This window comes from Myotis yumanensis, unplaced genomic scaffold (genome assembly GCF_028538775.1).
Source record: "Myotis yumanensis isolate MYYU_CA2020_CCGP unplaced genomic scaffold, mMyoYum1.0.hap1 SCAF_11, whole genome shotgun sequence".
In the NCBI taxonomy this organism is placed as follows: Eukaryota; Metazoa; Chordata; class Mammalia; order Chiroptera; family Vespertilionidae; genus Myotis; species Myotis yumanensis.
In genome coordinates this window covers 11,561,159-11,585,487 of record NW_027223762.1, presented here as the reverse complement: position 1 = coordinate 11,585,487, position 24,329 = coordinate 11,561,159, and the positions used below count along the sequence as shown (strand labels likewise).

The 24,329-nt window shown below is 55.2% G+C and overlaps 4 protein-coding genes across 5 annotated transcripts; 3 read left to right on the top strand and 1 right to left on the bottom strand.

The window, feature by feature from the left end:
* Positions 1-608: 608 nt before the first annotated feature.
* Positions 609-1,838, top strand: PRR30 (proline rich 30). Its single transcript, XM_070428576.1, has one exon. The coding sequence runs from the start codon at positions 609-611 to the stop codon at positions 1,836-1,838; it is 1,230 nt and encodes a 409-aa protein (XP_070284677.1).
* Positions 1,839-3,030: 1,192 nt separating this feature from the next.
* PREB (prolactin regulatory element binding) lies at positions 3,031-6,861 on the top strand. The gene is made up of 9 exons (XM_070428868.1): positions 3,031-3,362; positions 3,924-4,116; positions 4,314-4,534; positions 4,728-4,808; positions 4,905-5,029; positions 5,218-5,391; positions 5,538-5,610; positions 5,796-5,955; positions 6,135-6,861. The coding sequence occupies exons 1-9, from the start codon at positions 3,228-3,230 to the stop codon at positions 6,227-6,229; spliced, it is 1,257 nt and encodes a 418-aa protein (XP_070284969.1). The 5' UTR covers positions 3,031-3,227; the 3' UTR covers positions 6,230-6,861.
* Positions 6,815-12,517, bottom strand: ABHD1 (abhydrolase domain containing 1). The gene is made up of 9 exons (XM_070428869.1): positions 11,935-12,517; positions 8,974-9,134; positions 8,468-8,650; positions 8,238-8,283; positions 7,976-8,088; positions 7,679-7,852; positions 7,457-7,505; positions 7,199-7,364; positions 6,815-7,092 (listed from the first exon to the last, which is right to left on the bottom strand). Exons 1-9 carry the CDS (start codon positions 12,034-12,036, stop codon positions 6,881-6,883), a joined length of 1,206 nt encoding a protein of 401 aa, XP_070284970.1. The 5' UTR covers positions 12,037-12,517; the 3' UTR covers positions 6,815-6,880.
* Positions 12,301-24,251, top strand: CGREF1 (cell growth regulator with EF-hand domain 1). Of its 2 annotated transcripts, XM_070428870.1 has the most exons (8): positions 12,301-12,383; positions 14,254-14,371; positions 14,923-15,178; positions 21,729-21,840; positions 22,918-22,983; positions 23,067-23,137; positions 23,272-23,396; positions 23,642-24,251. In XM_070428870.1, exons 2-8 carry the CDS (start codon positions 14,330-14,332, stop codon positions 24,065-24,067), a joined length of 1,098 nt encoding a protein of 365 aa, XP_070284971.1. In that variant the 5' UTR covers positions 12,301-12,383; positions 14,254-14,329; the 3' UTR covers positions 24,068-24,251. The 2 variants fall into 2 exon arrangements, with proteins under 2 accessions (XP_070284971.1, XP_070284972.1); XM_070428871.1 differs by lacking the exon at positions 12,301-12,383 and having other exon boundaries at positions 21,734-21,840.
* Positions 24,252-24,329: the final 78 nt, after the last annotated feature.

Here is a 24,329-nt window from a genome sequence, read left to right as displayed (position 1 = left end):
CCCAGGTCCCGTCCTTTCTGAAGCGCCTTGTAAAACAGTCCAGAGGAACCTTCATGGGTAAGAGCTTACACCACCAGAACACCCTCAATTCCTAGTCGCATCTCAGCCCCCATAGCCTCTTCTCCAACTCCTTCCTACCCTCTCTCCCTCCCTATTTCTCTCCTCCTCAGCTCTACCCTTCCCTTGAGCATTTTGCCAGCTCTTCTGCCCCCAAAGGTGACAGGGGTTTAGGGTCTTAGTGAACCAGCCTGGAGCTGGCCCCTGAGGCACAGCTGGAAATGGACCCATTCTCTCAATATCTTGGGCGCTGTTTCTTTCTCTACAGGTCCTATGGGCTGTGCCTTCCTCCCTGGCCCATTCAGATAATTGCTGCCACCCCCAGGCTCCCAGAGGCAGCTCGGATTCTCCATCCCTATACATCCCTCATCAAATGGCCAACTGCAAAGAAGAGAGAAGCCAAGCTTAGATCCCACCTCCTGCCTGAACACCCAGAGAGCCTGGTGCTGCTGGGCTGGGTGTCTCCTACGCTGCAACCAGAGATACCAGTCCTGGCTGCCAGGTCTCTAATCTCTGGTCTTGCCGCCTCAGTCCTTTCCGGTTTCAAGGCGATGTTGCCTCAAAACAAGGACCAAGGGCTGCTACAGAAAGCAGCGCCCCCTGGGCGTCCCCCTCAGGGCCCCTCACAACTTGTGGACTCCCTTCCTCAGAACCTTCAGCCTCTGCCTCCGCAGAAATCGCTCCCTCTCGCCCCTCCACCTTGCTCCCCTCCGCCACAGTCCCACTCTCCTGGCTCCCATTCCTCCTCTTCTGACTCAAATTCTGACTTCGTCCTACAACCCTACTCTTCCTCTCTCCCAAGTTCCCCCGCTTTCTTTCATCAGAATTGCCCGTCTCTCTCCCTTCCACGTTCCTCCTCTCCCTCCTGCCAGCTATACCCCTCTCTGCCCCCTACTCAGTCCTCTAATCCCTCTCAGCCACAGAACTCCTCTCTCCCACACTGCCAGTCTCCTTTCCACTCCGAAGACCTACCTAGCTCCACGCTCACTTCCCAGAACCTCAGCCTACCTTGTCCTGGGGTCCACCCCAATAGGCAGACATGGCACTGGCATCAGCACCAGGACACCAGATCCCCTGGGGTGGCGGAGGGATGCGTGGCAAGCGAAAGGGACGCTGCAGAGTTCAGGAACCCGGGAGCCCTGGCCCAGGCCCTGGTGGTGCAGCTGGGGTACCGTCGCATCGCACACGACCTTCGGTTACTCATTTTGCAGAGCCTGTGGCTAGGCAGAACCGACCAGCCTCCGGTTGTGGAGTACCCTATATGCCTGGTGTGTCTCCGGCCCCGCAGTCCCTCTTGCCCCACCCCCAGGTACAGGACTGGACCCCGGCTGCTTGCCTTCCCCCAGCTACTGCCCTGTGCACAAGACCAGGAATCGAGACCACTCCGCATAGGCATCGGCTTTGCTCTCCGCCTGCCTCAAGGCCAGGCCAGGACTTTGCATCTGTTGCCAGAAAGAAGACGGGAGGAAGCAGGACCTCAGGGCGAGGCCATGCAGGCCCCTGGGTATCAAACCCACGCATTTCAGGCCCCAGCAGCTCAGGCCTGGGCAGATTCAGCCTCAGGCAAACCCTCCCGGACCGGGAGCCTCAGGTCTGCAGGCCCTCCATCACCAAATTCCACTCGATGTTCAGGGCCTCCGCGTCAGGCACTCAAACAGGCCGCGGTCTCCCTGAAGCCCGGGCTTTCGTCGGCTCCAAGGCCTGCCTCTCCAGAGCCTATTCTCCAAAAGTCGCCATCCTATTTCCAGAGCCACGGAGGCTCGCTGGAGCACCTCTTCTAAACCCTGCCGTCCCCACCAGGCCCCAGATCTCGGGGAGCCCCCGAGACACCCTGAAGGGCTGGCTGGCTGGCGGGCAGGTGTGTTCTCCAGCCCTGAACCCTGGAAGTCCCTTGTGGAGCCTGCTCTCTCCTGGCTGAAGAGGACCAAGGGTACCGGAGGCCCCATTCAGCCTTCAATGTATCCAATAAAGCTTAACCCTGCAAAACTTGTGTTTGTGTCCTGTTGAGCAGACACCCTGGGTACCTATGGGGGCAGAGGGGGTGGGGCAGAACCCAACAAGGGGTCGGGGAGAGTCAAGGGAAACAGAGTGGCCAGGGAGAGTGGATGCCATGTACCCGAAAAGGGCAAGGGGCCCACAAGGCCTGAGCACCTGAGATGTGCCGGGCTCTGGCTGGCCCTTGGCACATTAAATTTGGTGAAGCAGATAATGGCATCCCCAAAGGTGAAGCCACTGGGTCCCTTCCGCTGGGTGCACCTTAGGTTAACGAGGATGCACACCGATGTGGGCAGGGGAGCAACCGGAGGTGTCTCCTTGCAGGAAAGGGCACTCTTCGCATTCACTTGCAGAGAACCACCAGGATGCCCCCATTGGAGATAAGAAACCAAGGGCCCCCTCGGGAGGGTGGAGACTAGATCTGCCCTGCTGGGGGCCGGATTGCCAGCCTCTGTGATGTCCAAGGGGAGCAGCCCCCGCCCCAGGTGCAGGGTCGGAGCCACGAGGATGGATAGGTGTTAAGGTAAATCGTCTCCTCCTACTAGAAAGCGGTGGGCTCGGGCTTTGAAGCCAGGTTTGTTTTCAGGTTCGCACTGCCTGCATTCAGAGGCCAGACAAGCCACATGTCCAGCGTGTGACCGTGGGGCAAATCACTTCCTCTCTGGGGTAAAACGTAAAGGCGGCGCTTGTATGCGTCTGCGTATCAGTCCGGAAGGCAGACAGCCCCAACCCCAGGATGTCCTTGTTAAAGGTCCACGAACCTCCCTTGGCCTGTATGAGCTCCTCTCCACCCGGGACATGCCCGCGAGGCAAGAGCGCGCTGCTCCCGCCCCGCAAAAAGATGGCGGAGAGCCGGGTCCCGGCGCCGGAGGTCGGCCCCCTCCCCCCGCGGCCGGCTATTGCTGACGCGGATCGGCGGTTCTGCGCCTGCGCGAGGGGAGCGGGCCGGGCGCGCCTGCGCACTGCGGGTCCGCCAGGCCGGGGTGGGTGGCCGCGAGCGCAGACGCCGGCTGCTGTGTGCTGGTGGAGTCTGGGCGTCCCCGCGGGGTGAGCGGGTCGGGAGTCCCCCCGGCGGCGGCCGGGTCAAGTTCAGCAGTGGCGGCGGCAGAGTCGAAGGCCGGGCGCGGCATGTCGCGGAGGCCGCGGGGCGGACGGTGAAGCGCGCGGCGAGCGGGATGGGTCGGCGCCGGGCGCCCGAGCTCTACCGGGCCCCGTTCCCGTTGTACGCGCTGCAGGTGGACCCCAGCACGGGGCTGCTCATCGCTGCGGGCGGCGGCGGCGCCGCCAAGACGGGCATAAAGAATGGAGTGGTGAGAGCGCAGGCCACTCTGGCCGGGTCACTGAGGGCGGAGGGCGACCCCGGGAGGGTCGCGGGGGCGGGCCGCACCCCAGCGTGGGACCCCGCCCCCGCCCCGCGGAAACCCCCGGCGAGCCGGGCGTCCGACGCGAATTTCAGCCGAGAGCTTAAGCACAGGGCTGTGGAGAGACGCTAAGGTAAAGTCGCGCTTCCGCTGCACCCCGGGGGCAGCTCCGGGCCGTCCTGTCCTGGCTGTTCCGGGAGCCCCGAGCCCCGAGCCCCGAGCCGAGCTCAGCAGCGACGACCGTGCTGCGTGTGGCCCTTGGGCTCGGTCTCCCTCCCTCTTCTAAGCGTCTCCCTATAGCTCTGTGACCTGGAGGTAATGATCCCAGCCCTGCCTGCTGTACGGATTTGTGAGGTTCAGAAAAAAACAAGGATTGGGGGCTGGAGAAAGCCTGGTGAACTAGGAAGTGCGGTCAGCAAAGGGTCAGGTGTCAGACCACCGGAGGCAGGTTTGCCCTTGCGCTAAACCGGTACCCCTGAACCTCGCCCATGCCGGTCCCCTCTCCCACAGCACTTTCTGCAGCTGGAGCAGATTAACGGGCGGCTGAGCGCCTCCTTGCTGCACACCCATGACACGGAGACGCGGGCTACTATGAACTTGGCGCTGGCTGGCAACATCCTTGCTGCAGGGCAGGATGCCCACTGTCAGCTCCTGCGCTTCCAGACCCTCCAGCCGAAGGGCAAAAGCAAGGCAGAGAAGGCAGGTAAGAAGCCGGCACCCCAGCTTTTGGGAAAGGGATGAAACGGGTCAGCTCGTTCCCACCTTGGTCTCTGAAGGAGAGGGGCGGGAAGGGGGTCATGGTCGCAGGCGGGAAGCTGGATGTTCACCAGCTGGGTAGAGGGGGAGCCGGTATCCCTTACTCACAGAAGCCTGGACGCTGGTGGGCTGTTTGTGTGGCAGGCAACAAGGAGCAGGGGCCTCGACAAAGAAAGGGGGCGGCCCCCCCAGAGACGAAATCTGGAGCTGAAACCCACCAGGAGGGGGTGGAACTGAGAGTAGAGAATTTGCAGGCCGTGCAGACAGACTTCAGCCCGGATCCGCTGCAGAAAGTTGTATGCTGCAACCACGATAACACCCTGCTGGCCACGGGAGGCACCGATGGCTGCGTGCGCGTCTGGAAGGTACGGTTTTTCGGGGGTGAGGGCGGATGTGCGTCCTCAGCAGCAAGGCCAGAATTGTGAGAAAGCCAACGTGGGTTCTGGGAAGTAGTGAGCGAAGTCTGCGGCCAGCGGCCTTTAGAAGAGAAGCGGGTGGGAGTCGCCGCGCTCTGGTGGGTACCCGGGCGTTATAACCGTGGTGGTGGTTTGGCTGCAGGTACCCAGCCTAGAGAAAGTGCTGGAGTTCAAAGCCCACGAAGGGGAGATTGAGGACCTGGCTTTGGGGCCGGATGGCAAGGTGAGGAGGCGAGAGGGTGGGAAAAGGTGATGATGCTGCTTGTTCTGTACGTGGATCTCCTAACTGTCCCTCCTCGAACTCTTGATTCCCGACCAGTTGGTAACTGTGGGCTGGGACCTTAAGGCCTTCGTGTGGCAGAAGGATCAGCTGGTGACACAGCTGCACTGGCAAGAGAACGGACCCACTTTCTCTAACACGCCTTACCGCTACCAGGCCTGCAGGTGTGAAGGTCCCGGAGGGTGGCTCAAAGGCTCAACCTCGGTGTGGAAGGGGAGTGGGAAAAGACTTGGGGGAAGCCGGTAGCCTTGGCGAGTATTACCTCGGGCCTAACCAGGGTGCAGGAGGGTACAAAACTCTTGAGGAGGGCTGGGCAGGCCCCAGGAGCTGAACGCTTCTCACCGGCCCCCAGGTTTGGGCAGGTTCCAGACCAGCCTTCGGGGCTACGACTCTTCACAGTGCAGATTCCCCACAAGCGTCTGCGCCAGCCCCCACCCTGCTACCTCACAGCCTGGGACGGCTCTACCTTCTTGCCTCTTCGGACCAAACCCTGTGGCCATGAAGTCATTTCCTGCCTTACTGTCAGGTCTGAGACAGTGCTGGCGTGGCTCGGTGTGAGGGTGGCTGGGGGGGCTCCACAAGGTCCTGCTGGAGTCCCTGAGGACTCTTGTTAGTGAAGGAGTGTTGCTGCGCAGGCCTCCAGGACAGTGAACGCTCTGTTGTTTGTTGCAGTGAATCGGGCACCTTCCTAGGCCTGGGAACAGTCACTGGATCTGTTGCCATCTACATAGCTTTCTCTCTCCAGGTAATGGGCAGAGGTGGGCACAGTCCTGGGGGCTCTTTGGGGTGGGGACTGTAGGCCTGCTTCTACCATGAGTGCAGGGAGGAGTCTGGCCCAGCCTGTAGAGGGAAAGCCTGGGGGGCAGGGGACATGTTTCCAGAAGGAATGTTTCCCACTGAGCCTTCCTTCCCTTGTTCTCCTGTCCTTAGCGCTTGTACTACGTGAGGGAGGCCCATGGCATTGTAGTGACAGACGTGGCCTTTCTACCCGAGAAGGGTCGCGGTCCAGAGCTCCTTGGGTCCCACGAAACTGCCCTGTTCTCTGTGGCTGTGGATAGTCGTTGCCAGCTGCACCTGCTACCCTCACGACGTGAGTCATTGGGGCGGGCAGGTTCCACCCCACCTTTAGCTGTAGCAAAAATTTGCCTCGTGGAGAATGGGCTGCTCGTTTATAGCCATCTGTCCCCTCCTTGAATGGAGTCGGTTGAGGGTTCTGTGTTTTGGGATGTGAAGCCCCTTTGCCCACTGACTTCTTCTCTTACCCTGCAGGGAGTGTTCCTGTGTGGCTCCTGCTGCTGCTATGTGTTGGGCTTATTGTCATGACCATTCTGCTGCTCCAGAGTGCCTTTCCAGGTTTTCTTTAGTCTCCTGCTCCCAAGGAACCAGGGGCCTGGGACTCTGCCACCTTCTGGACCAGAGTGGAGGCCCCAACACCATTGTTCACTCCACGTCTACCTGGGTCCACAGCAGAGGTGGCCTCTGAGGAGACCTGACAGGAACTGCCCTTCCCAGTTAAAGCTTGACTGTGGCCTTGTGTGACTGAGTTCTGGGAACCCTGAATTCATCTTTGGATCCACTCAGGACAGTGGTGTCTGCAGCCCCGGCCACACCACCTGCCTCCTCTCCTCTGTCTGCTAGGGGCTCCAGAGTAGAGCTTATCCTTTCTCCAGAAATATGTGAAGGTGCCCCAGAATTTGGAGTCACTGCTGTCCTTTCAGCAGAAGCAATCCGTTTCTCCTCCCTCACAACCTGTGGCCCGTTGCCCTTCACATGAGCCCCTTGTGTTTGCTGGGGCAAGCACCTGCCTGGGAAGGAAGGAGCAAAAGGAAGACCCAGGCAGTAATCTGTGGGTTCAGCTGGGTAGCTCTCAGCCAGCCAGGCTAAATAGGCAATAAGTTCCTAGATGGTCTACCCTAGCTTTGAGAAAAGGGAAAGTGAACCTCAGCCCGTTCGACAGGAAAAGTTGATATTTAATAAACAGGGAAGACTGAACTGAGACCCAACTGGCACTGTTGTCAGCTCTTGCCTCCCTCGGAAGGTGACAGAGCCCTGCGGCCCAGCAGTTCTGCCGAGTGCTGGAAGATGGCTTTGGCGTACTGATGGAAGAGGCGGCTCATGTAGCAGTGCTGCCAGGGGAGCAAGCCTTCCAGGAAGCCGATGTGGCCGCCCTGGGCTGTGACGAGCAGGGCGACGTGGGGCGATTGTTGGGCCGCTTGTAGCGGAAAGGCTGGAGGAGGGGTTGGAGAGGAGGTCTGAGAACCCAGGCTCTCTCCACTTACACCACATGGCCCATTGTCCTTGGGGCCTAAAGCATCAAGATTCGGGGTGCTCACCACAGGCTGGGGAGAAGGGGTCGTCCGCTGCATTGAGGCAGAGCACAGGTATCTGGATGGCATCCACTTTGGTTCTTGGGCTTGCTGCCTGGTAGTAGGTAGTACAGTCTTTATAGCCAAAGGCCACAGCTGTGTAGCGCTCATCAAATTGACGTATTGTGCGGGCCTGTGGAGGGTGGGATAGGCTAGGTTAAGGATAAGGAATAGGAAGATAATGGAAGAGTAGTTGGAAGAGGGGAGATGGTTGAAAGACTATACCTGTATCACAAAGTCTACATTGACCTCCTTTTCCATCACCTTTCTATTTCTGCAAAAGAGCACAGGTTTGGCTCTCCTCCTGGACCTGACCCAGAGCCCCAGGCCTCTGTTTGATTTCATGAGTGAAAAAGCCCAGATAGAACTGACCCAAGCACTGGGAGGACCTGGCATGCCTGCCATCCTACCCTGTTTGCCGCCCCCTCCCACTTGCCAAGACCCTACCGGTCCACAACTCGGCAGAGCTCGGCAGTGAGGCGCTGATTGAAGAGCAGTGAGTTGAGCGGGGTCTCCAGGGAGCTGGTGGTCTCAAAGGAATCCCAGCATGCAGATAGCGTCAGTGCTGCCACCAGCCCTGCAGCCTGCCCCATTCGTGCCAGGTGGTTCAGCACTAATATCCTGCAGGATTGGACCGGTGACCATGAAAGAAGGGTTTGCATTAGTGAGTTAGGAAAGAGGAGACAGAGGGGGAAAGAAACACAGGGAGACTGGGTGTTTGGGTTAAGTCCAGGCGGCCTTTACCCTCCAAGAGAGATGCCCACGGCCAACAGTGGAGCTTGGGAGTAGCGGCGCTTTATGTGGTTCACGACTGTCTCCAGATCTTCAGTATTGCTGGCACAAAAGGTCCTGTGGGTCTGAGGCAAACCAGGTCATTGGGTAAGGAGGGAAGCCCTGGCCAGAGGCAGAGAAATGGGAGGGAGATGGGAGGAGAGGTAGGTAGAGCCCCAGGGCCCAGGATCTCCAGGATCTTCCTCAGAGCTGTTCTGAGGAAGCAGGTACTCACCAGCAGTTCTTCCCCATGGCAGCCCCGGTTATTGAGTACAACAGCCCTGTGGCACACGGGTACATCTTAGCCAGGCTGTCTAGAAGCCCCTCCCCTTTGCCAGCCTTCAGAAAGACCCCCCGGCCAAAGGTGCCTTCCAGGTAGTACCACCTCCCCATAGCTCTGAATTGACCTCCCTATTGCCAGTTCTCAGATACCACCCTGCTCCTCTGGGTTGGGTCCATCCTTACCTATAACCATCCCTCAAAGCTTGGTCAACTAGATGCAAGATATATGTCTCCTGGCTATTGCCTATAATACCAGGAAGCAGTAACACAATGGGCTGGGTGGCAGGGTCAGGGTATTGACTGTTGTCAGGCTGGCCAGCCCAGTCTAGCAGGAGCTGTCCTCCATCTGGAGTGTGGAGGACTTCACTGTGGTTTTGGAAAAAAGGACACACAAAGATACCATTAGGAACTCCATATACTTCAAGAGGTTTGCCCCTGTCCCACCAAAACAACTCCCAAACTTCCCATTGCCATCTTTTGCGGGCATACATTATGCGAAACAAAACAAGGTGTAATAGGGACATAAAAGGTTCAATATTACCTCATGGCTGTGCAGTTAAATAGCCCTCCATATAGCCACTCGTTTTTACCCTCAACACACTGTGAGGTGGATGGCAAAGATTACCTTCATTTTAAAAGAGATTGCCCTATACTTGCAGCTTGGTGTGCCCCCCTCTCTCCCTTCTTACCTCCAGTAAGAGACTGGAGGCCGAGGATGCAGTAAGGCTCGGAAGATGGTTTGTAGCCGCCCCTCAAAACACCATAGCGTCGGATAGAAAGTTTCCACAGTGATTGGACAGTGCTGCTTCAGGAAGGCCAGAAACCGGGACCCAGTCACCAGTTGAGGCCTCTGCAATCACAATACAATCTGCCTCACTCCCTGATTTTTGTGCCAAGCCAGAGAGGGCATTGCTTCAGCTGGGAATGAGTCTAGCATACCCTAGTCTGGAATGGCCAACTCACCTGTGTTGGTACAGTCCAGCTAGAGGCCCAGAGAACTGCCGTCCTGGAGTGTCACCTCTCCAGAACTGACCCTGCAGACTCAGCCAGGCTGGGAGCTGCAGCAGCTGACTGGGTGCTGACTCCCCCACTTAGCCTATCCATGCCCCAGCCCCACTTTGGAGAGAGCAGTAATATAGATAAATTGCCCAGCTGATCCCCTGCAGGAAGGATTGGGACCCCAGACAGAGGCTGAAGAAATGTAGCACCATTCAACCTGTGACCTTTGTCTTAAAGTTGCATTTTCCACACTGTCAATCTTTCTAAAACTAGCGCTAGCGGAGCTGGCTCCCTGATTTGAGCTGCATATTCCTGTTCCCTACTGTGTGCTCACTGCTGAAGGGCTCCTTCCTGCCACAGCACCTCATTGTCTCCCTCTTGGGCCCCTGCTGTTTGGTCATACTCTAAAGGACTAGTCCACATGTGACTAGGTTTCCTCTTCCTTCATGCCAGCCGGGGAGAAGGCAACAGGGATGGGACAACACGGACAGGTGAGGTGAGTGAGCACTCCACCCTGACTTACAACCCCTCTGCTTGGTTCTTCCGGGTAGACCAAGTGAATGAGAAGGACTAGCCACATAGGAGGCGTATGAAGGAGGCCCTAAGGAACCTGAGGACCAGATTCCTCTCTCTTCTGCAGTCTTGGTTCTCGAAGGGGGCTAGGTAAATGATGAGCTGGTGAGGCCAGGTTGGTAGTGTGTTTGAGATGTGATCTCACCCTGGCCCTTAAGCCCCGGGATAACACCTGTGATTCATTGTGTGCTACGTTCAGGCACTAGGCTAAGCCCAACCTTATGAGATAGGATATTTTATAAGTGAAGAAACTATCACTCACAGAGATTAAGTTGTTTCCCAAAATTGCACAGCAAGCAAGAGGCAAAGCAGAATTAACGTTATATTACCACTAATACTAGGAGGTAAAATTTATTGAGTGCTCATTGTGTTCCAAGCATTGTGCTAAGTATTTTACAAGATTATATCCTGTGATTTTTCACAACAGCTCTTTAAGTAATGTGATCCCTCTGTGGATACAGGCTTGAATGTCCAGTAACTTGTCAAAGGTCATGAAGCTTGCTAAACCTAGTTAGTGGGGGAGCTGCGATTCAAACCCAAGTCTGTTCAACTCTAGAGCTTGTGCTATTAGTCACTATACTATATATTACCTCCTAATCATCGAGATTTTGAGTTATCAATTTATTAAATTCTTGGTCAAGCAGCTCAGTGGTGTAGAATAAGGTCCTAATAAATTAGGTCACAGGTTTGATTTATGTGGGTTTCATTTTAACTACAGTGAAGTATTTCCTGCCTCATTCCTGAGAATTAAATAGTCACACGCCCATTGGTCACTGTGGATCAGCGGTTCTCAACCTGTGGGTTGCGACCCCTTTGGCAGTCTAACGACCCTTTCACAGGGGTCGCCTAAGACCATCCTGCATATCAGATATTTACATTACGATTCATAACAGTAGCAACATTACAGTTATGAAGTAGCAACGAAAATAATTTTATGGTTGGGTCACAACATGAGGAACTGTATTTAAAGGGCCAGAAGGTTGAGAACCACTGCTGTGGATGAATCAAAACCAGTCTGTTCCATGCTAGACCATTCAAACGCCACATTGTCAGGGCCTCCGGAATGGCACTTTTCCTGCATTTTAACCAGTAGTGAAAGTCAAGGAAGGGTTTGCAGAATGAAGTGCCAGAGGTCTCTGACTTCTGTGTGGCTTGTTGCAAGCAAAGGAAAATGTTAAGGTCTGAAATAAGTGACTTCCAAATCAGACATATAAAGTAAGATTTATAGGGTATTGTGAGGTTTGGACTTTTTAAATGGTTTTATCAAGGCAGACTTCTTGTATAAAAAATATATGTGAATGTTGAAAGCTCTGGAAATACAGAAAAGTCTAGGTAACATTAAAATTCCCTATTCATAAAGGGCTTGAATCAATAGGTTTCTTGTTAGACTCAGCTACTTAAAACAGAGTTCAATAAAGATTAAATCTTTAGATTTTTCTGGACATGTAAATTATGTACTTTACCTAAATTTCAGTGAGAATATAATCTCCAAGTTCATCAAAATCAACCTCTTCATACTTTCTCACTTCACTAGACATGGAGAGCCCAGGACTTAAAACAAGGCTGAATGAGCAAGGGCAGTTGGGTTATCCATTAATCCTGAGCCGGGGAAGCAAGGCCTACTGCTATCTGATGGGGCGGTGTTGGGAGTTAGCCACAACCCCCAGGCTCAGGTTCCTTCATTCAGTGCAGCTAATGAGGAACTTCGCTAGACTGCTGGGGAAGACAAGGAAACATCGCGTGCTGTATGCCTTCCACCCCGTCTCCCCAAATGTCTGTCCACATCATGGAGAGCAGAACCCCTCCGATGCCCGAAAGGCCCATCTGACAAGCGGAGCCGGAGATATGCAGAAGATCTAGGCAGGCAAAGGAATGGCTCTCCAGAAGGCAGTGATTAGCAAAGTGAGCCTGGCTGGAGCGCGGGGCGGGGTGGTGTGGGGTTGGGGCGTCAGGTTTCACCTGGGAAGCGAGGCCCAACCATGCCAGCTCCCACAAAGGGCTCGGGCTCCCTGCTGGAAGCTGCCCCCTAGACCCGAGCACCCCCAACTCCCCGGCCAGAGCTCTGGACCCGCACCCACCTGGGGCACACATGCCCAGTAGTAGCCCAAGTAGAGGGCAGTGCCAAGGCTCAAAAGCAGAAAGAACAGATTTGTCCCGGGACACAGGGAGAGACTCAGCATCGCGTGGCTGGGTTTCTGCTCCCGAGGTCTTGACTGGCTCCAGGGCCTTGGCTCCGACTACAGGTCCGCAGGTGAGCGCCGGCCTCACCGCCGCAACCGATTGGACGCTGCGCGGGTCCCGCCTCCACGGCCCGCCCGCTGTGCGCCCGGGGCGGAGAGCGCGGCGCTGGGTGCGGGGCTGCGTCCCGCCCACGGAGCTGCACCGAGTGACCTGCAGATGTCTTCCCCGCCGCCTCCTGCTTCCTCTGGGTCACATGCGGGGCAGCGCCGGGACGGGACGGGCGGCCTCGCCCGCAGCCGCCATCTCCGAGGGGCACCGCCGTCCCTTCCCCTGGCCGCCTGGCGAGGTGAGTGCCCAGCCTGGGTCCTCACGCACGGGACTCAGCCACTCCAGCGGTGACGCCCTGCCCTGTCACACAGAACAGCCACTCACAGTGACCTTGACACTCAGGAAGTGGTCAGTTCACGTGGTGGCTGACCCTGCGGTGTCACAGTGTAGCCATTCACCCTGGTCCTCCCACGACACAACCATTCACAGTGCCACGCTCCACGGTCACTGAGTGGGTGGCTCACACACAGTCCCACACACGGGTTAAAGTCGCTCAGACAGCGTCAGTCTCTGTGATGTAATCCTGTCAAGTGAGTGCAGCAGACATTCACTCCTCACCCACTTGGCCCTGGGATACCCAGCGCTGTCCCTGGCTTCCCTGGGATGTAGAAACGCCGCCTGCCAGAGCAGTGGCTCTCCGCCTTGGCTGATGGGAGAATCATCTGGGACTTTTAAAGCCGACCAGTGCCCAGGCCGCACCTCCGACCTATATACATAAAATGTGAACACACTTTGACAGCTGATGACTCAATATTTACCCCTTTTCAAGTTTAACTGATTTGAAATAATGGAGGAAGCCAGGCTAAACTTCAACAAAAAATATTTATCCTATAGTGCCACTAGACTTTATTTCACGGGGGTACATAAAAGATAAAGTTTACAGTACAAAACCAGCAACAGTGGACAAATTGAGGGCACACAAATACCAAACAAAATGACTCTTGAAGTTTGTGATTCCATTGCTTTGAGTTATCAGCAGTGCCTGGACCAGAACGGTCATCAGTTTGAAAATAGGCATTGATAAAAAAAAATCATTCACTTCTGTAGACTCTTTAAATTTTGAAAATGAACTGTGTGTTAATGAACACTGGTTTGGTAATCATTCAAAGTGCATATACATTTTGGGGGGGGGGGGGGCACCCTGTAGTTGGTCTGAGTCAGAGCTTAAGTATCAATATAACTTAAAAGCTCTCCGGAAGCTTCAAGTCTGTAGTCGGGTTGAAACCCTGCAATAGAGCATGGTGCTAACACCATGGGATCAGAGAAAGTATACCCAGATGTTAAATGGCAATACACTTAAGGCGAAACCAAAAGACAAGTAGATTTCCAGGCAGGCAAGGGGGAGGCAGGCAGGGAACAGTTGTTCCAGGAGAGGGAACAGCCTAAGCAGAGCCTGGAGGTGAGAGGCTTCTTAGGAACCAAATAAACTTGGTGTGGCTGGAGCCAGTGAGATGGCCAAGAACCAGGTTGTGAGCAGCTACATAAAGGATGCTAGAGTGTATCCTAAGGGTGGAGCAAAGCCATCAGAGAGTTTGATGAAGATGTGGGCAACATGTTCAGATTTGTTTTAGAAGAATCACAATTCTAGAGACTAGAATCTCACAATTCTGGAGACTAGAAGTCCAAGATCAAGGTGCTCGCAGGATTGAGTTCTTCTGGCAGCCGCGAGAAAGAGTCAGTCCCAGCCTCTCTCCTAGTTTCTGATGTTTTGCTGGCAATGTTTGGCTTTCATTGGCATGTCAAAGCTTCACCCGATCTCTGCCTGTGTCTTTACATGCTCTTCTCCATGTGTGTCCACAATTTTATCTGGATGCCAGTCATATTAGATTAGGGACTCACCCCACTCCAGTATGAAGTCATCCTGGGCTCCTGCAGTGACTCTACTTGCAAAGAAGGTGACATTCTGAGGTATTCGGGCTTAGGACCTCAACGTGTAAAATTTTGAGGGATGCGGTTCAACCTATAATACGGAGTGATGGAAGCTACATGAACAGATGAGCACATGAACAGATGGGGAGTGAGGAAAGAGCCCAGAGGAATTCTGAAGCATGAAGAAAACGAAGAAGAAATGACAACAGAGAGAGAAATGGTGTTGCCAAAACCAACAGGTACTGTGATCCAAGGAGGTGGAGTCGTTCACCAGGAAAGTGGCAGGAGGACCCTGATGAGAGCGGGTTTGTTGTGATGGAAGCTGGTGGAGGAGGAGAAGATGAAGACTCCAGCGAGGTAAGAAGTCATTGATTCAAAGAACTAAGTCCTGGGGCCGGTGGGCAAAGGCGTAGTCTGGAGCCTGGTGGAGGGACTGACCACTGTGACTAAGTTGATGACACTCCATTTTGACACAAAGCTGCAGCCACACTGTGCGCTGGCAAACAGCTGCCACCATCACCCTTAAGAGGAGGCGCTTCCCAGACCCCTCCAGGCCTCACACGGAGCCGCTTGTCCGAGATGTGCAGTCACAGTCACAGTCACACAACGACACACACCGGCACTGTGACAGCAGTCACAGCTGTCACTGCGAATCTCAAACTCAGGAAGAGCTCACCCAGACACCCCAACACCCAGACCCAACATGCTCCTGCACCATCACACACCAGTCAGCCAGTCACACGCTGGCCACACTTCGGTCCGGCCCATACTGTCACCCGGACACACAGCCACACAAAGTACCCCCTGCTGTGGCACAGGCTCCTGCAACACACAGCCACGTGCACCAATCTCTCTCTCTCTCTCTCACTCTCTCTCTCTCTCTCTCTCTCCCCCTCCCCCCCTCCCAGCGGGAGCAGGCAGGGAGACTGGTGGAGCTGCGGAGGGCAGGCGGGGTGGATCCGGGCGGTGTGGGTGCCCTGCCCTGCCCTGCCCTCCCTCCGGCTGGCGACCAGGACTCTGCCCCGGCCAGGGCGGCGGCTGCCGCCGGGAGGGCGACGTGGAGCGGCCACGTGGAGCTGCCCAGGGAGGGCGGCGGCGAGGAGCTGGCGCACCGCCCCGGCCACGCCGAAGCCGCCCCTGCCGGAGCCTCGCGCGCTGCCGCAGGTGGGTCCGAGCCCCGCCCCCGGGGCCGGCGGACGGGGGGTGGCCGGGGACCCTCGTCCCAGACTCGGGGGCGCGCCGTGCGGGGTGCGGGCGCGGGGCCCAGGCGGCCTCCTGGCCTCTGCGCCGGATGCTGAAGGCGCAGTCCCTCTGCATCCCCTGCGGCTGGACGCGGCGCAGCGGGCCTTCGCCTCCGGGCGCCTCGGGAGGGGTGACCCTGAGAGCAGGGGGAGGACGAGGCGGGAGCCGGGCTCCCTCCCTGCGGCTCTGCGGGTTCGCAGTCACCCAAGTGCCTTTCCCTCCGGTGGTCTCGTTTGTCGCCTGACAGCCTGGGAGAGGGGCTGCAGGAGTCCCATCCTCATTAGACAGCCGGAGGGGGACACGGGGCGGGCGAGGACACCACCGGCGGCGGGACGGGGCAGGCTGGAGCCAGCTCCCAGGGGGGGACCCCTTTGGGGTAAGCCACGGCCTCTTGGGCGGGGGGAGCGGAGTGAGGTGTGGCGTGGGGGAGTGGGGGTACAGGTGTGGGGTGGGGGAGTGGGGTAGAGGTATGGGAGTGGGGGTGATGCTGGGAGCACTGGCGGCACCAGAGATAAGTTAAGGCAGAGGATTCTGTTCCAAGTAACTTCCTGACAGAATTAGCAAGAAATGAATGGATGCCCTGTGGGTGCCAGGCTCCCGTCCTGAAGTGGAGCGGAGGTGGAATGGCATGGACGGGGACAGGGCGCTGGGGGAGACATTCTGCCCTGGATGCAAGGCCAAAGGCCCTGCCACATCCTAGAGACTCTGAACTCAAGAAGCATCTGCTCGCTGCCAGCCATTAGCTAACCTACATCATGGTGTGGCAGCCGCCCCTTCCCCTGCGAGAGGTGCTGCCCTGGGTTATTAAAATGAAGATCCCAGGGCCAGAGACACCTGCCCAGACCACCCCATTAGCCTGTGAGAGGCAGGATTTGATCAGAGGTCTAACCCCAAGGCCGCTCGCCTCATGCACAGGCACAAAGGCTTGAAGAAAGCAGAGGCCAGAGGGTCACTGGGAATGTGTATGTGTGTGCACATGTGTCTGCGTGCATGTGTGAGTGTGCGTGTGTGCGTGCGTGTGTGTGTGCGCGTGTGTGTGCGTGTGTGTGTGTGTGTGCGTGTGTGTGTGTGTGTGCGCGCATGTGTCTGCGTGCATGTGTGAGCGTGCGTGCGTGTGTGTGTGTGTGTGTGTGCGCGCGCGCACGCACGCGTATGTGTAGGATGTGAATAACTTTACTGAATTACATCGCAACGGTTAACCGGCAGTTGTGGTTTTCATGTGGCCATTAGGGTAAATTATGTTTACACGTATGGTTATAGAAAATGATTAGGAACATTTTTATTTGACAGGCAGTGGTTCAATAATTGCTTTATTTCTGTTGCTTACAAATGCTTTGTAAATACTTAGAAATGTGTGTGAATGAATCGCATTATGCCCACCTCATTACTCATTACTAGAAGTGCCTTAGCCTGACTTCCTTCCTTTATCTGTTTATTTAATCTTCACCTGAGGACAAGTTTAGAGAGAGGAAAGGAGAGAAAGAGAGAGAGATAAACATTGATTGGTTGCCTTCTGTACACTCCCTGACTGGGGGTCAAACCCACAACCCAGGCATGTGCCCTACCCAGGAATCAAACTGGCAAATGTTCAGGACACCATCAGTGCTCAACCAACTGAGCCGCTCGGACCAGGCGGAGCCTGACTTCCTTTAAATAATGGAGGGAGGTGGGTTACCTGTACCAAAAATGTCACCGTTGGAAGCATGACTTGAGAGAATATTATTAGATGACAGGAAAAGTCCACAGCACTTAAGTTTGTGAAGTGTACTACAACCAGAATGTTAAGGCCGTCACGAGGGCCCGGGATATTCCAGGGAGAGAGTGGAACAGCTCAGGCAAAAACTCTGAAAATGAAAGTGAAAAGCCCTGGCTGGTTTGGCTCAGTGGACAGAGTGTCGGCCTGTGGACCAAAGGGTCCTGGGTTTGATTCTGGTTAAGGGCATGTACCTTGGTTGCAGGCTCCTCCCCATCCTGGGCCCTCGTCGGGGTGCATGCAGGAGGCAACCAGTCCATGTGTCTCTCTCTGTCTTTCCCTCTCTCTTCCACTCTCTCTAAAAATCAATGGGGAAAAATATCCTCGGGTGAGGATTAACAAAAAAACAATAACCCAGCCCTGACTGGTTTGGCTCAGTGGATAGAGCGTCGGCCTGCGGACTGAAGGGTCCCAGGTTCGATTCCTGTCAAGGGCATGTACCTTGGTTGTGGGCACATCCCCAGTAGGGGGTGTGCAGGAGGCAGCTGATCAATGTTTCTCTCTTGTCGATGTTTCTCACTCTCTATCTCTCTCCCTTCCTCTCTGTAAGAAATCAATAAAATATATTAAAAAAAAAAAACAAAACAATAACCAAAGAAACGAAAAAATAGTGAAAGTGAAAAGTATGTCAGGAGACTCCACTAACCCCGAAGCAAAATGTTAGTGTGAGGGAGCACTGGAAAATGAGTCTAACGTGGTAACTTGATATCTGATTGTAGAAGGTCTTGAATGCCCAGGTGAGGACTCTGGACTGTAATAGAAATAGGGAGCCATTGAAGGTTTTGGAGCAGTGGAGTTCCAGCAAAGGAAGAGTAATCTGATATAAGTATGGAGGGGTCTTTAAGTGGAGAAGATAGAAAAAAAGAATAAAACCAAAACAAATGGAGAAGATAGCACAGGCAGGGACAAGAATGAGAGGCTACTCATTAGTTTGTGCAAGAGGTAATTCATTACCCAATTAATATTCACTCTAACCCTATGATGTAAGTACTCTCTACATTATGCAGATAAGATAACTAAAGTTTAGTGAGGATAATTAACTTCCCCAAGTTAATTAGGGACAGTGTGGTGAGCCTGGGATTCAAACCTAAGTCTGGCTGGTTCCAAAGCTCTGTTCTCTGTCAATTGCACATACTGAATAACTGCATAAATGTGAAGATACATAGAACGAAGAGGAGAGTGATAGCAATTCATGTGGGCAGTGTTCAGGAACAAGTACATACTTTTCAGGGCCCAGTGCTAAAATAAGATTAAGAATTTCAAGACGATGAGAGCAGAGCATTAGACTAAGCACAGGGCCCTTCCTAGAACAGGCCACACACTCATGAAACCAGTTCTGATTACTGTGATGCCCTGGCCGGTTTTCTCGGTGGTTAGAACATCGGCCCGCAGACCGAAGTGTCTCGGGTTCAATTTCTGGTCAAGGGCACGTACCTCTGTACCTTGGTGCAGGTTCATTCCTGCCCTGGTCATGTGGGAGGCAACCAATCCATGTGTCTCTCTCACATTGATGTTTCTCTCTCTCTCCCTCCTCCTTCCCTCCTTCTCTCTCTAAAAGTCAATGGAAAAAATATCCTCAGATGAGGATTAAAACAAAAATTACTGTGATAGCCCTAGCTGGTTTGGCTGGATAGAACATCGGCCTGTGGACTGAAGGGTCCCAGGTTCGGTTCTGGTCAAGGGCTCGATCCCCAGTAGGGGGCATGCAGGAGGCAGTTGGTCAAGGATTCTTTCTCATCATTGATGTTTCTGATTCTCTCTCCCTTCCTTCCTCTCGGAAATCAATAAATATTTTTTAAAAATTACTGTGACAGTTTAACAGATTACCTCAAACCTTAGTGGCTGAGCACAAGAACATTGCCGTTGCTCACAGCGTGCAGTCTGGGCACGGCATGGAAACAAGTACATTTCTGCTGCATTCTGTGTTGGCTGAGGCAGCTTGAAGGCCGGGGATTGGGATCACCTGAAGGTTTGCTCTCTCACCTGTGTGGTCCCTGGGCTGGGAAGGTGTGAGCAGCTGGAGTCTCGAATGGCTGGGGCTCCTCAGGCATCTCTATGTTTCTTTACTTGGCCTTTTCAGCATGGTGGCTTCAGGGCCGCCAGACCTCTGCCATGGTGGCTCAGGGCTCCCTGGTGCATATCTGCATGTCATTAATTCTCACATCATTGGTGTCTAATCTGTGTAACTCACTCATTGTATTTTTTTAAATCCATCTTTTCTTTATATTTGCATACGTTATAGTTGGTTCATCTTCGCATCTACTTGGTCTTATGTTCTTATTCCTTTCTCAGAGTTGAAAGCTTCTCTTTAATTTCTTAAAACGTATTAAATATTCTTTATGTCATGTGTGTGAGAATTATTGTAATATCTTTAGTTTTCACAACTCTGGTGTTTGCCTGCTGTTGTTTACCTGGCTCTTATTCACAGTGTCTTATTTCCTCGTATGTTTATGACTTTTGGCCGTGAGTTCATGCTCCTTGAACCTTTACCTATGGAGCTTCTTTGAGCCCTGGATTGGAGTTGTGTTCCTTCAGTTGTAGACATTTTCTTCTGTCAGTCAACGGAGGAACTGTCAGCCAGGGGCCACTTCAAAATAAATGATCTGCTTAGGGTTTTGAGCAAAGAGGTAGCATTAATTTGGCCTCGAACCCACATTAGAGCAGGCTTATCACACATTCTCAGGGAGGATGTTTTTCTCCTTTCTACTCAGCACCAAGGTCCAAACAAGCAGGACTCTGCGCTGCCCTTCTTCCTTTCTGCTCATCCTTCGATTGAGAGCTGAGCTGTTGGGCTCTCCTGTTAGTCTCCTCACCTTGCATGGTCCAGGCTTTCTCTCTGTCTCCTCTGTTGCACACAGCACTCAAACTGATAGCTCTAGTTCACCGGGGTTGGGTTTGGCCAAAACTCTCAAGGCAAAGGCTGACTACAAGCTCACTTTTCCTCGAGATGACTGGTTTTACTGCTTCTGTACTGAGAATTTCTTACTTTCTTGCCAACTCATCACCTTTGAAAAGATACTTTCTATTTTTGCCCAGCTCTGCAGTTACTTTCACTGGGACGTCTACCAGCAGCCTCCCAGACATGAGGCCCGGATAGTTCTCTAGTCCACTCTTCTACCGGGGGGTGTCCACTGTGGTGCGACCTCCGAGGGTCCCCAGTCACTCAGAGGATCTCAGCTCCAGCTGCCTCCCTTGCAGGGGCCCAGGACCTTATGTTCTCTCCCGGGTCCAACAACTGAAGCACAAGGACCTATGTTGCCAGCTGATGTTTGCGAACACCTTTGGGCAGCTGTGGCTTCGGAACCCATCTGGCCACTGGCGATTGTGGACCAACTGTGTAGACTCACTATATCCTTTGGGGTCAATGGATGCATAGGAAACTGAACACGGTTCCTAGGACTCTCGGCAGCTTCATCTTCGTGTGGACTTCCAGGCTTAGCTGTGCTTCGCGGGGCAGCTCTGCTGGCACAGCCATGGCCAGGCTCCCACCCGTATCTCCCTGTTAACCAGGGGCTCCCTGCTTTTCCGCACCCCTTGGGAAGCATTGCCACCCCTTGCAGTGGTTCTGAACCTTGTCGGGGTCCTGGTGCTCTTGGAGAATCCACTAAACCAGCGGTTCTCAACCTGTGGGTCGCGACCCCTTTGGTGGTCGAACGACCCTTTCACAGGGGTCCCCTAAGACCATCCTGCATATCAGATATTTACATGACGATTCGTAACAGTAGCAACATTACAGTTATGAAGTAGCAACGAAAATAATTTTGTGGTTGGGTCACAACATGAGGAACTGTATTTAAAGGGCCCGAAGGTTGAGAACCACTGCACTAAACGCTGTGAACCTTTTTCCCAGAAAAATTCAGTGCCAGCCAATGTGCAGGGCACCGCTTCAGGGGGTTCCTCAGCCCCTGCCTGACCGGCGATTCGCCACCTAGAGATGGGCAGAGGGTCTCGGGTCTCGGCTTTGCTGCTCCTGCTTCCTCAGGAACGCTCAGCTATGTGCCCACACACGGGGCCAATCAGAAAGCTTCATGCTCCTCTCTCTCTCTCTTTTTCTGTAATCAAGTGGCTTTGTTGCCAATGGGCCTGCACGGTGTAGGTCTAAGGGGGAAGTTTTTGTTTTTTCCTTCATATTGGGATCTGATTTCCTACTTGCACTTTGTAAGTACCAGTTCCTGGGGCCACTGTTTGTTGTGTTTTCAATCCCTACCTGAGTTTAGACCTGTTTCAAGGAGTCTGCGTCTCTTTTGATTTGTTCTTCGGTGAGGTTTAATAAATACAACCCAACAACCTGCCTCTCTAAGTCTTGGTCTTTTTGTCTCTCTCTCTGCGTTTCCAATTTGGCCCTTTTCTTAACCTCTCTGAGCTGGTTTCATCTGTGAAGCGAGTGAACTGAACCAGATGTACTTGAACTGCCTCCTCCCAGCAGCTCCTCACGCTGCAGGGCCAGAGGACCGGGTGTGGGAGGGGTTCCTGCCACCGCCCCCTTCCAGGGCGGGTCTTCCTGCACTTCACACCTGGATCTGGAGTCAAATTTACTTTGAGCAAAGTTCCACAGGGAGGGGGGGGGGGGGTTGAGGGGGGGGTCACTGATGTCCCTGTGTCCTGTCACCTGGGCTGCAGGGAGAGGTGGAGGCAGGGAGAGGAGACGTTCCCGTGGACCCCACCGATCCCCACTCTGTGCAGACACCCCTCCCCCTGACCCCCTCACTCTGCTCCTAGGGCAGGTGTTCCCCGTTCCAGCTCCAGGAGAGATGTCACTTTGGACGATGATGTTAGTGCTGCTGCTGCTGCTGCCCCTCAGTCAGGCCGCCCCCAGGGATGGAACCACGAGGTAATGGGGTCAGGCGGGCTCTGGGCCGTGGGTGGGAGAAGGAGAGTCTCTGGAGAACCCGAGGGTGTGGGGGGCCCCCTGGGAGGCAGGAGACGGGGATGTGCGCTGCTCACCTCTGTATCCCTGCCCACCCACTCAACCTCTCTGCCTTGAGCCTGGTGGAGGGCCCTACACAGAGTGGGCACGTGATCTGTGTTTGCTGGACTCATTGGAGCCAGGAGCTCAGTTCCAATGAGGCGTGAAGCTCGGGGAAGAAGCTGGGGCCAGGGAAGGGGTGTAATCCTCTCATCAAGACTGAGAGAGGGAACGCCGAAGATTTAGGGGGTCAGCAGGTCATCGCACCTCTCTGAGCACCTCTCTCCTACCGATGCAGAGGGGGTGCAGAGGGGGTGCTGGTGGGGCGGGGGACAGACAAGGAGCGGCAGGGCCGGCAGCAGTGACCGGAGTTGCTGCCGTGGCTTCTGCCAGCTCCCTGGCGTCACAGGTCGGGATCGGCTCGGGCAGCCAAATAGCCTCTTCCAAACCTGAGAGCAAATCTTGAGCTTTAAAGACTGCCACAAACAAACAAAAAAGACGGGCGGAGACCCCACGCAGATTTAAACTCCAAAACCAACATAGGTGGCACAGCTTGGGAAAATAAAGAGGCCAGTTGCGCCCTGGTGTAAACAGGGCCTGTATCAAGGTGGGCAGTGCCTCTGAGCTCAGCCAGAGACCTGCCCGTTGGCCCAGCATCAGAATAGAATCACTGCCCCGATCTACACTGCCCTACCCCTGACTGCGCTGTTTTCTTGGGCCTCCAACTTGTCTGGGCGAGGTGTGGCCTCACCTGGCTCTACCTGGTCAGGTGCTTTATGGGGTTTCCACTTCCCATCTAAGGTAGGAATCTGCAAACACAGTCTGAGAGAGTAAGGCTCTGCTCTGAGGAGCCCGAAGGGCCTCCCCACGCAAGGTTTTGGGGAGTTGGGGAAAGCAACTCCCTCTGGGTCTGGGGCGAGAACTCTGCTTGGGGGTGGGAGGCTGGGAGGCTGGGCCCTCAGGGAGCTCTTTGCAAGGCCGGTCCCCCCCTCCGTCCTCCAGGCCGGTCCCTGAAGTGCAGCAGCAGCCCCTACCCAACCCCTTCCAGCCAGGCCCGGAGCAGCTGCGGTGAGTCGCTGGGCTGGGGGCCTGGCAGTGAGGCTCGGGGTGCAGGCTGGCCTCCAGGGGCTGACTGTCCGCTTTTCCGGCAGACTTCTGCGGAGCTACCTAAAGGGACTAGAGAGAATGGAAGAGGAGCCGGAGCACATGAGCCGGGAGCAGGGTGAGGGGCTGGGCCGAGGGGCCCGTGGACGGGAGGCTCAGGGCAGCCAGAGCGGGGACTGGCCTCGAGCCGTCCGTGGCCTCCTGCTTCCTCCTGTCCTCTGGGTGTGTTCTGACCCAGCTTCTCTCCCTTAGTCCTGCTCTACCTCTTTGCCCTCCATGACTATGACCAGAGTGGACAGCTGGACGGCCTGGAGCTGATGTCCATGTTGACAGCAGCTCTGGCCCCCGGAGCCGCTGACTCTCCCACCACCAACCCAGTAAGCCCTGCTTGGAGGTGGGGGTCGGGGTGGGGGTGGGGGTGGGGATGGGGGGGAACCCTTTTCCTTCAAAGGAGACCCAGCTCCCTGGGGCTTTGGTCTTTTTCATCTTGACTCTTTTGGCGAATCCCCAGGAATGCTCACAGCTTGCATGTCAGGGAGGGGGGAGGGACGTTGGGAGGGTCAGGGCTCCGGGAAGCATCGCCCGTCACTGTGGACCCCAGGGCAGCTGTGTGCTCCCACAGGTGGTCCTGGTCGTGGACGAGGTGCTGGAGACGCAGGACCTGAATGGGGACGGGCTCATGACCCCGGCAGAGCTCGTCAACTTTCCCGGAGCGGCCCCGAGGCACTCTGAGCACCAAGAGCCCCCGGAGCCACAAGATCTGGGGAGGCAGCCCCCGTTAGCCAAGAGCCCATCAGGACAAGAAGCACAGGAGGCCCTGGGCCCCAGAGGAGAGGAGGGACAGGTGGAGGCCGGAAAGGAGCCCTTGGAGCCTGGACAGGAGGCTGGGGAAAAGGCCCCAGGCCCCGGAGGGGAGGCTGGGGCCCAGGCCGAGGCCAGGGACGCTGGAAAGGAAGCGGAGGAGCTGCCAGGGGAAACACAGGAGTCTAAGAACCCCCCAAGTGAGTTTGAGGTTCATGCTATTCAACTGGAGAACGACGAGATATAAGCCTCGAGGATGCAGGTGTGTGCCGGGAAGTCTCCGTGCCAACATGCGCTCCGAAGGGCGGGGGGTGTGTAGGGACAAGGACACCTCTGGCCCCTCCTGGTCCCAGTAGGTGCAGCTCATGGAGATCCTATGCTGAGGGGCAGCTTTAGGGCCCAGACAACCAATAAAGAACTGAATAAACTCATCCCCCTGGGCCATCTGTCTACTGGTCCAGCCTGGCCAGACCTCAGGGAGGGCGGTGGGGGTATGAGGACTGGACAGG

What these genes read in the sequence shown, in the direction of transcription:
- PRR30 (XM_070428576.1), top strand. Translation starts at nt 609, where the DNA reads ATGTTGCCTCAAAACAAGGACCAAGGGCTGCTACAGAAAGCAGCGCCC.
- PREB (XM_070428868.1), top strand. Translation starts at nt 3,228, where the DNA reads ATGGGTCGGCGCCGGGCGCCCGAGCTCTACCGGGCCCCGTTCCCGTTG. An exon ending in AAGCAAGGCAGAGAAGGCAG is followed by an intron (nt 4,117 to 4,313) that starts GTAAGAAGCCGG and finishes TTTGTGTGGCAG; the next exon opens with GCAACAAGGAGCAGGGGCCT. An exon ending in ATTTCCTGCCTTACTGTCAG is followed by an intron (nt 5,392 to 5,537) that starts GTCTGAGACAGT and finishes TGTTTGTTGCAG; the next exon opens with TGAATCGGGCACCTTCCTAG.
- ABHD1 (XM_070428869.1), bottom strand. Translation starts at nt 12,036, where the DNA reads ATGCTGAGTCTCTCCCTGTGTCCCGGGACAAATCTGTTCTTTCTGCTT. An exon ending in GCCATGGGGAAGAACTGCTG is followed by an intron (nt 8,089 to 8,237) that starts GTGAGTACCTGC and finishes GGTTTGCCTCAG; the next exon opens with ACCCACAGGACCTTTTGTGC. An exon ending in CCCCTTCTCCCCAGCCTGTG is followed by an intron (nt 7,093 to 7,198) that starts GTGAGCACCCCG and finishes CCCCTCCTCCAG; the next exon opens with CCTTTCCGCTACAAGCGGCC.
- CGREF1 (XM_070428870.1), top strand. Translation starts at nt 14,330, where the DNA reads ATGGAAGCTGGTGGAGGAGGAGAAGATGAAGACTCCAGCGAG. An exon ending in CCAGGCCCGGAGCAGCTGCG is followed by an intron (nt 22,984 to 23,066) that starts GTGAGTCGCTGG and finishes CTTTTCCGGCAG; the next exon opens with ACTTCTGCGGAGCTACCTAA. An exon ending in ACTCTCCCACCACCAACCCA is followed by an intron (nt 23,397 to 23,641) that starts GTAAGCCCTGCT and finishes GTGCTCCCACAG; the next exon opens with GTGGTCCTGGTCGTGGACGA.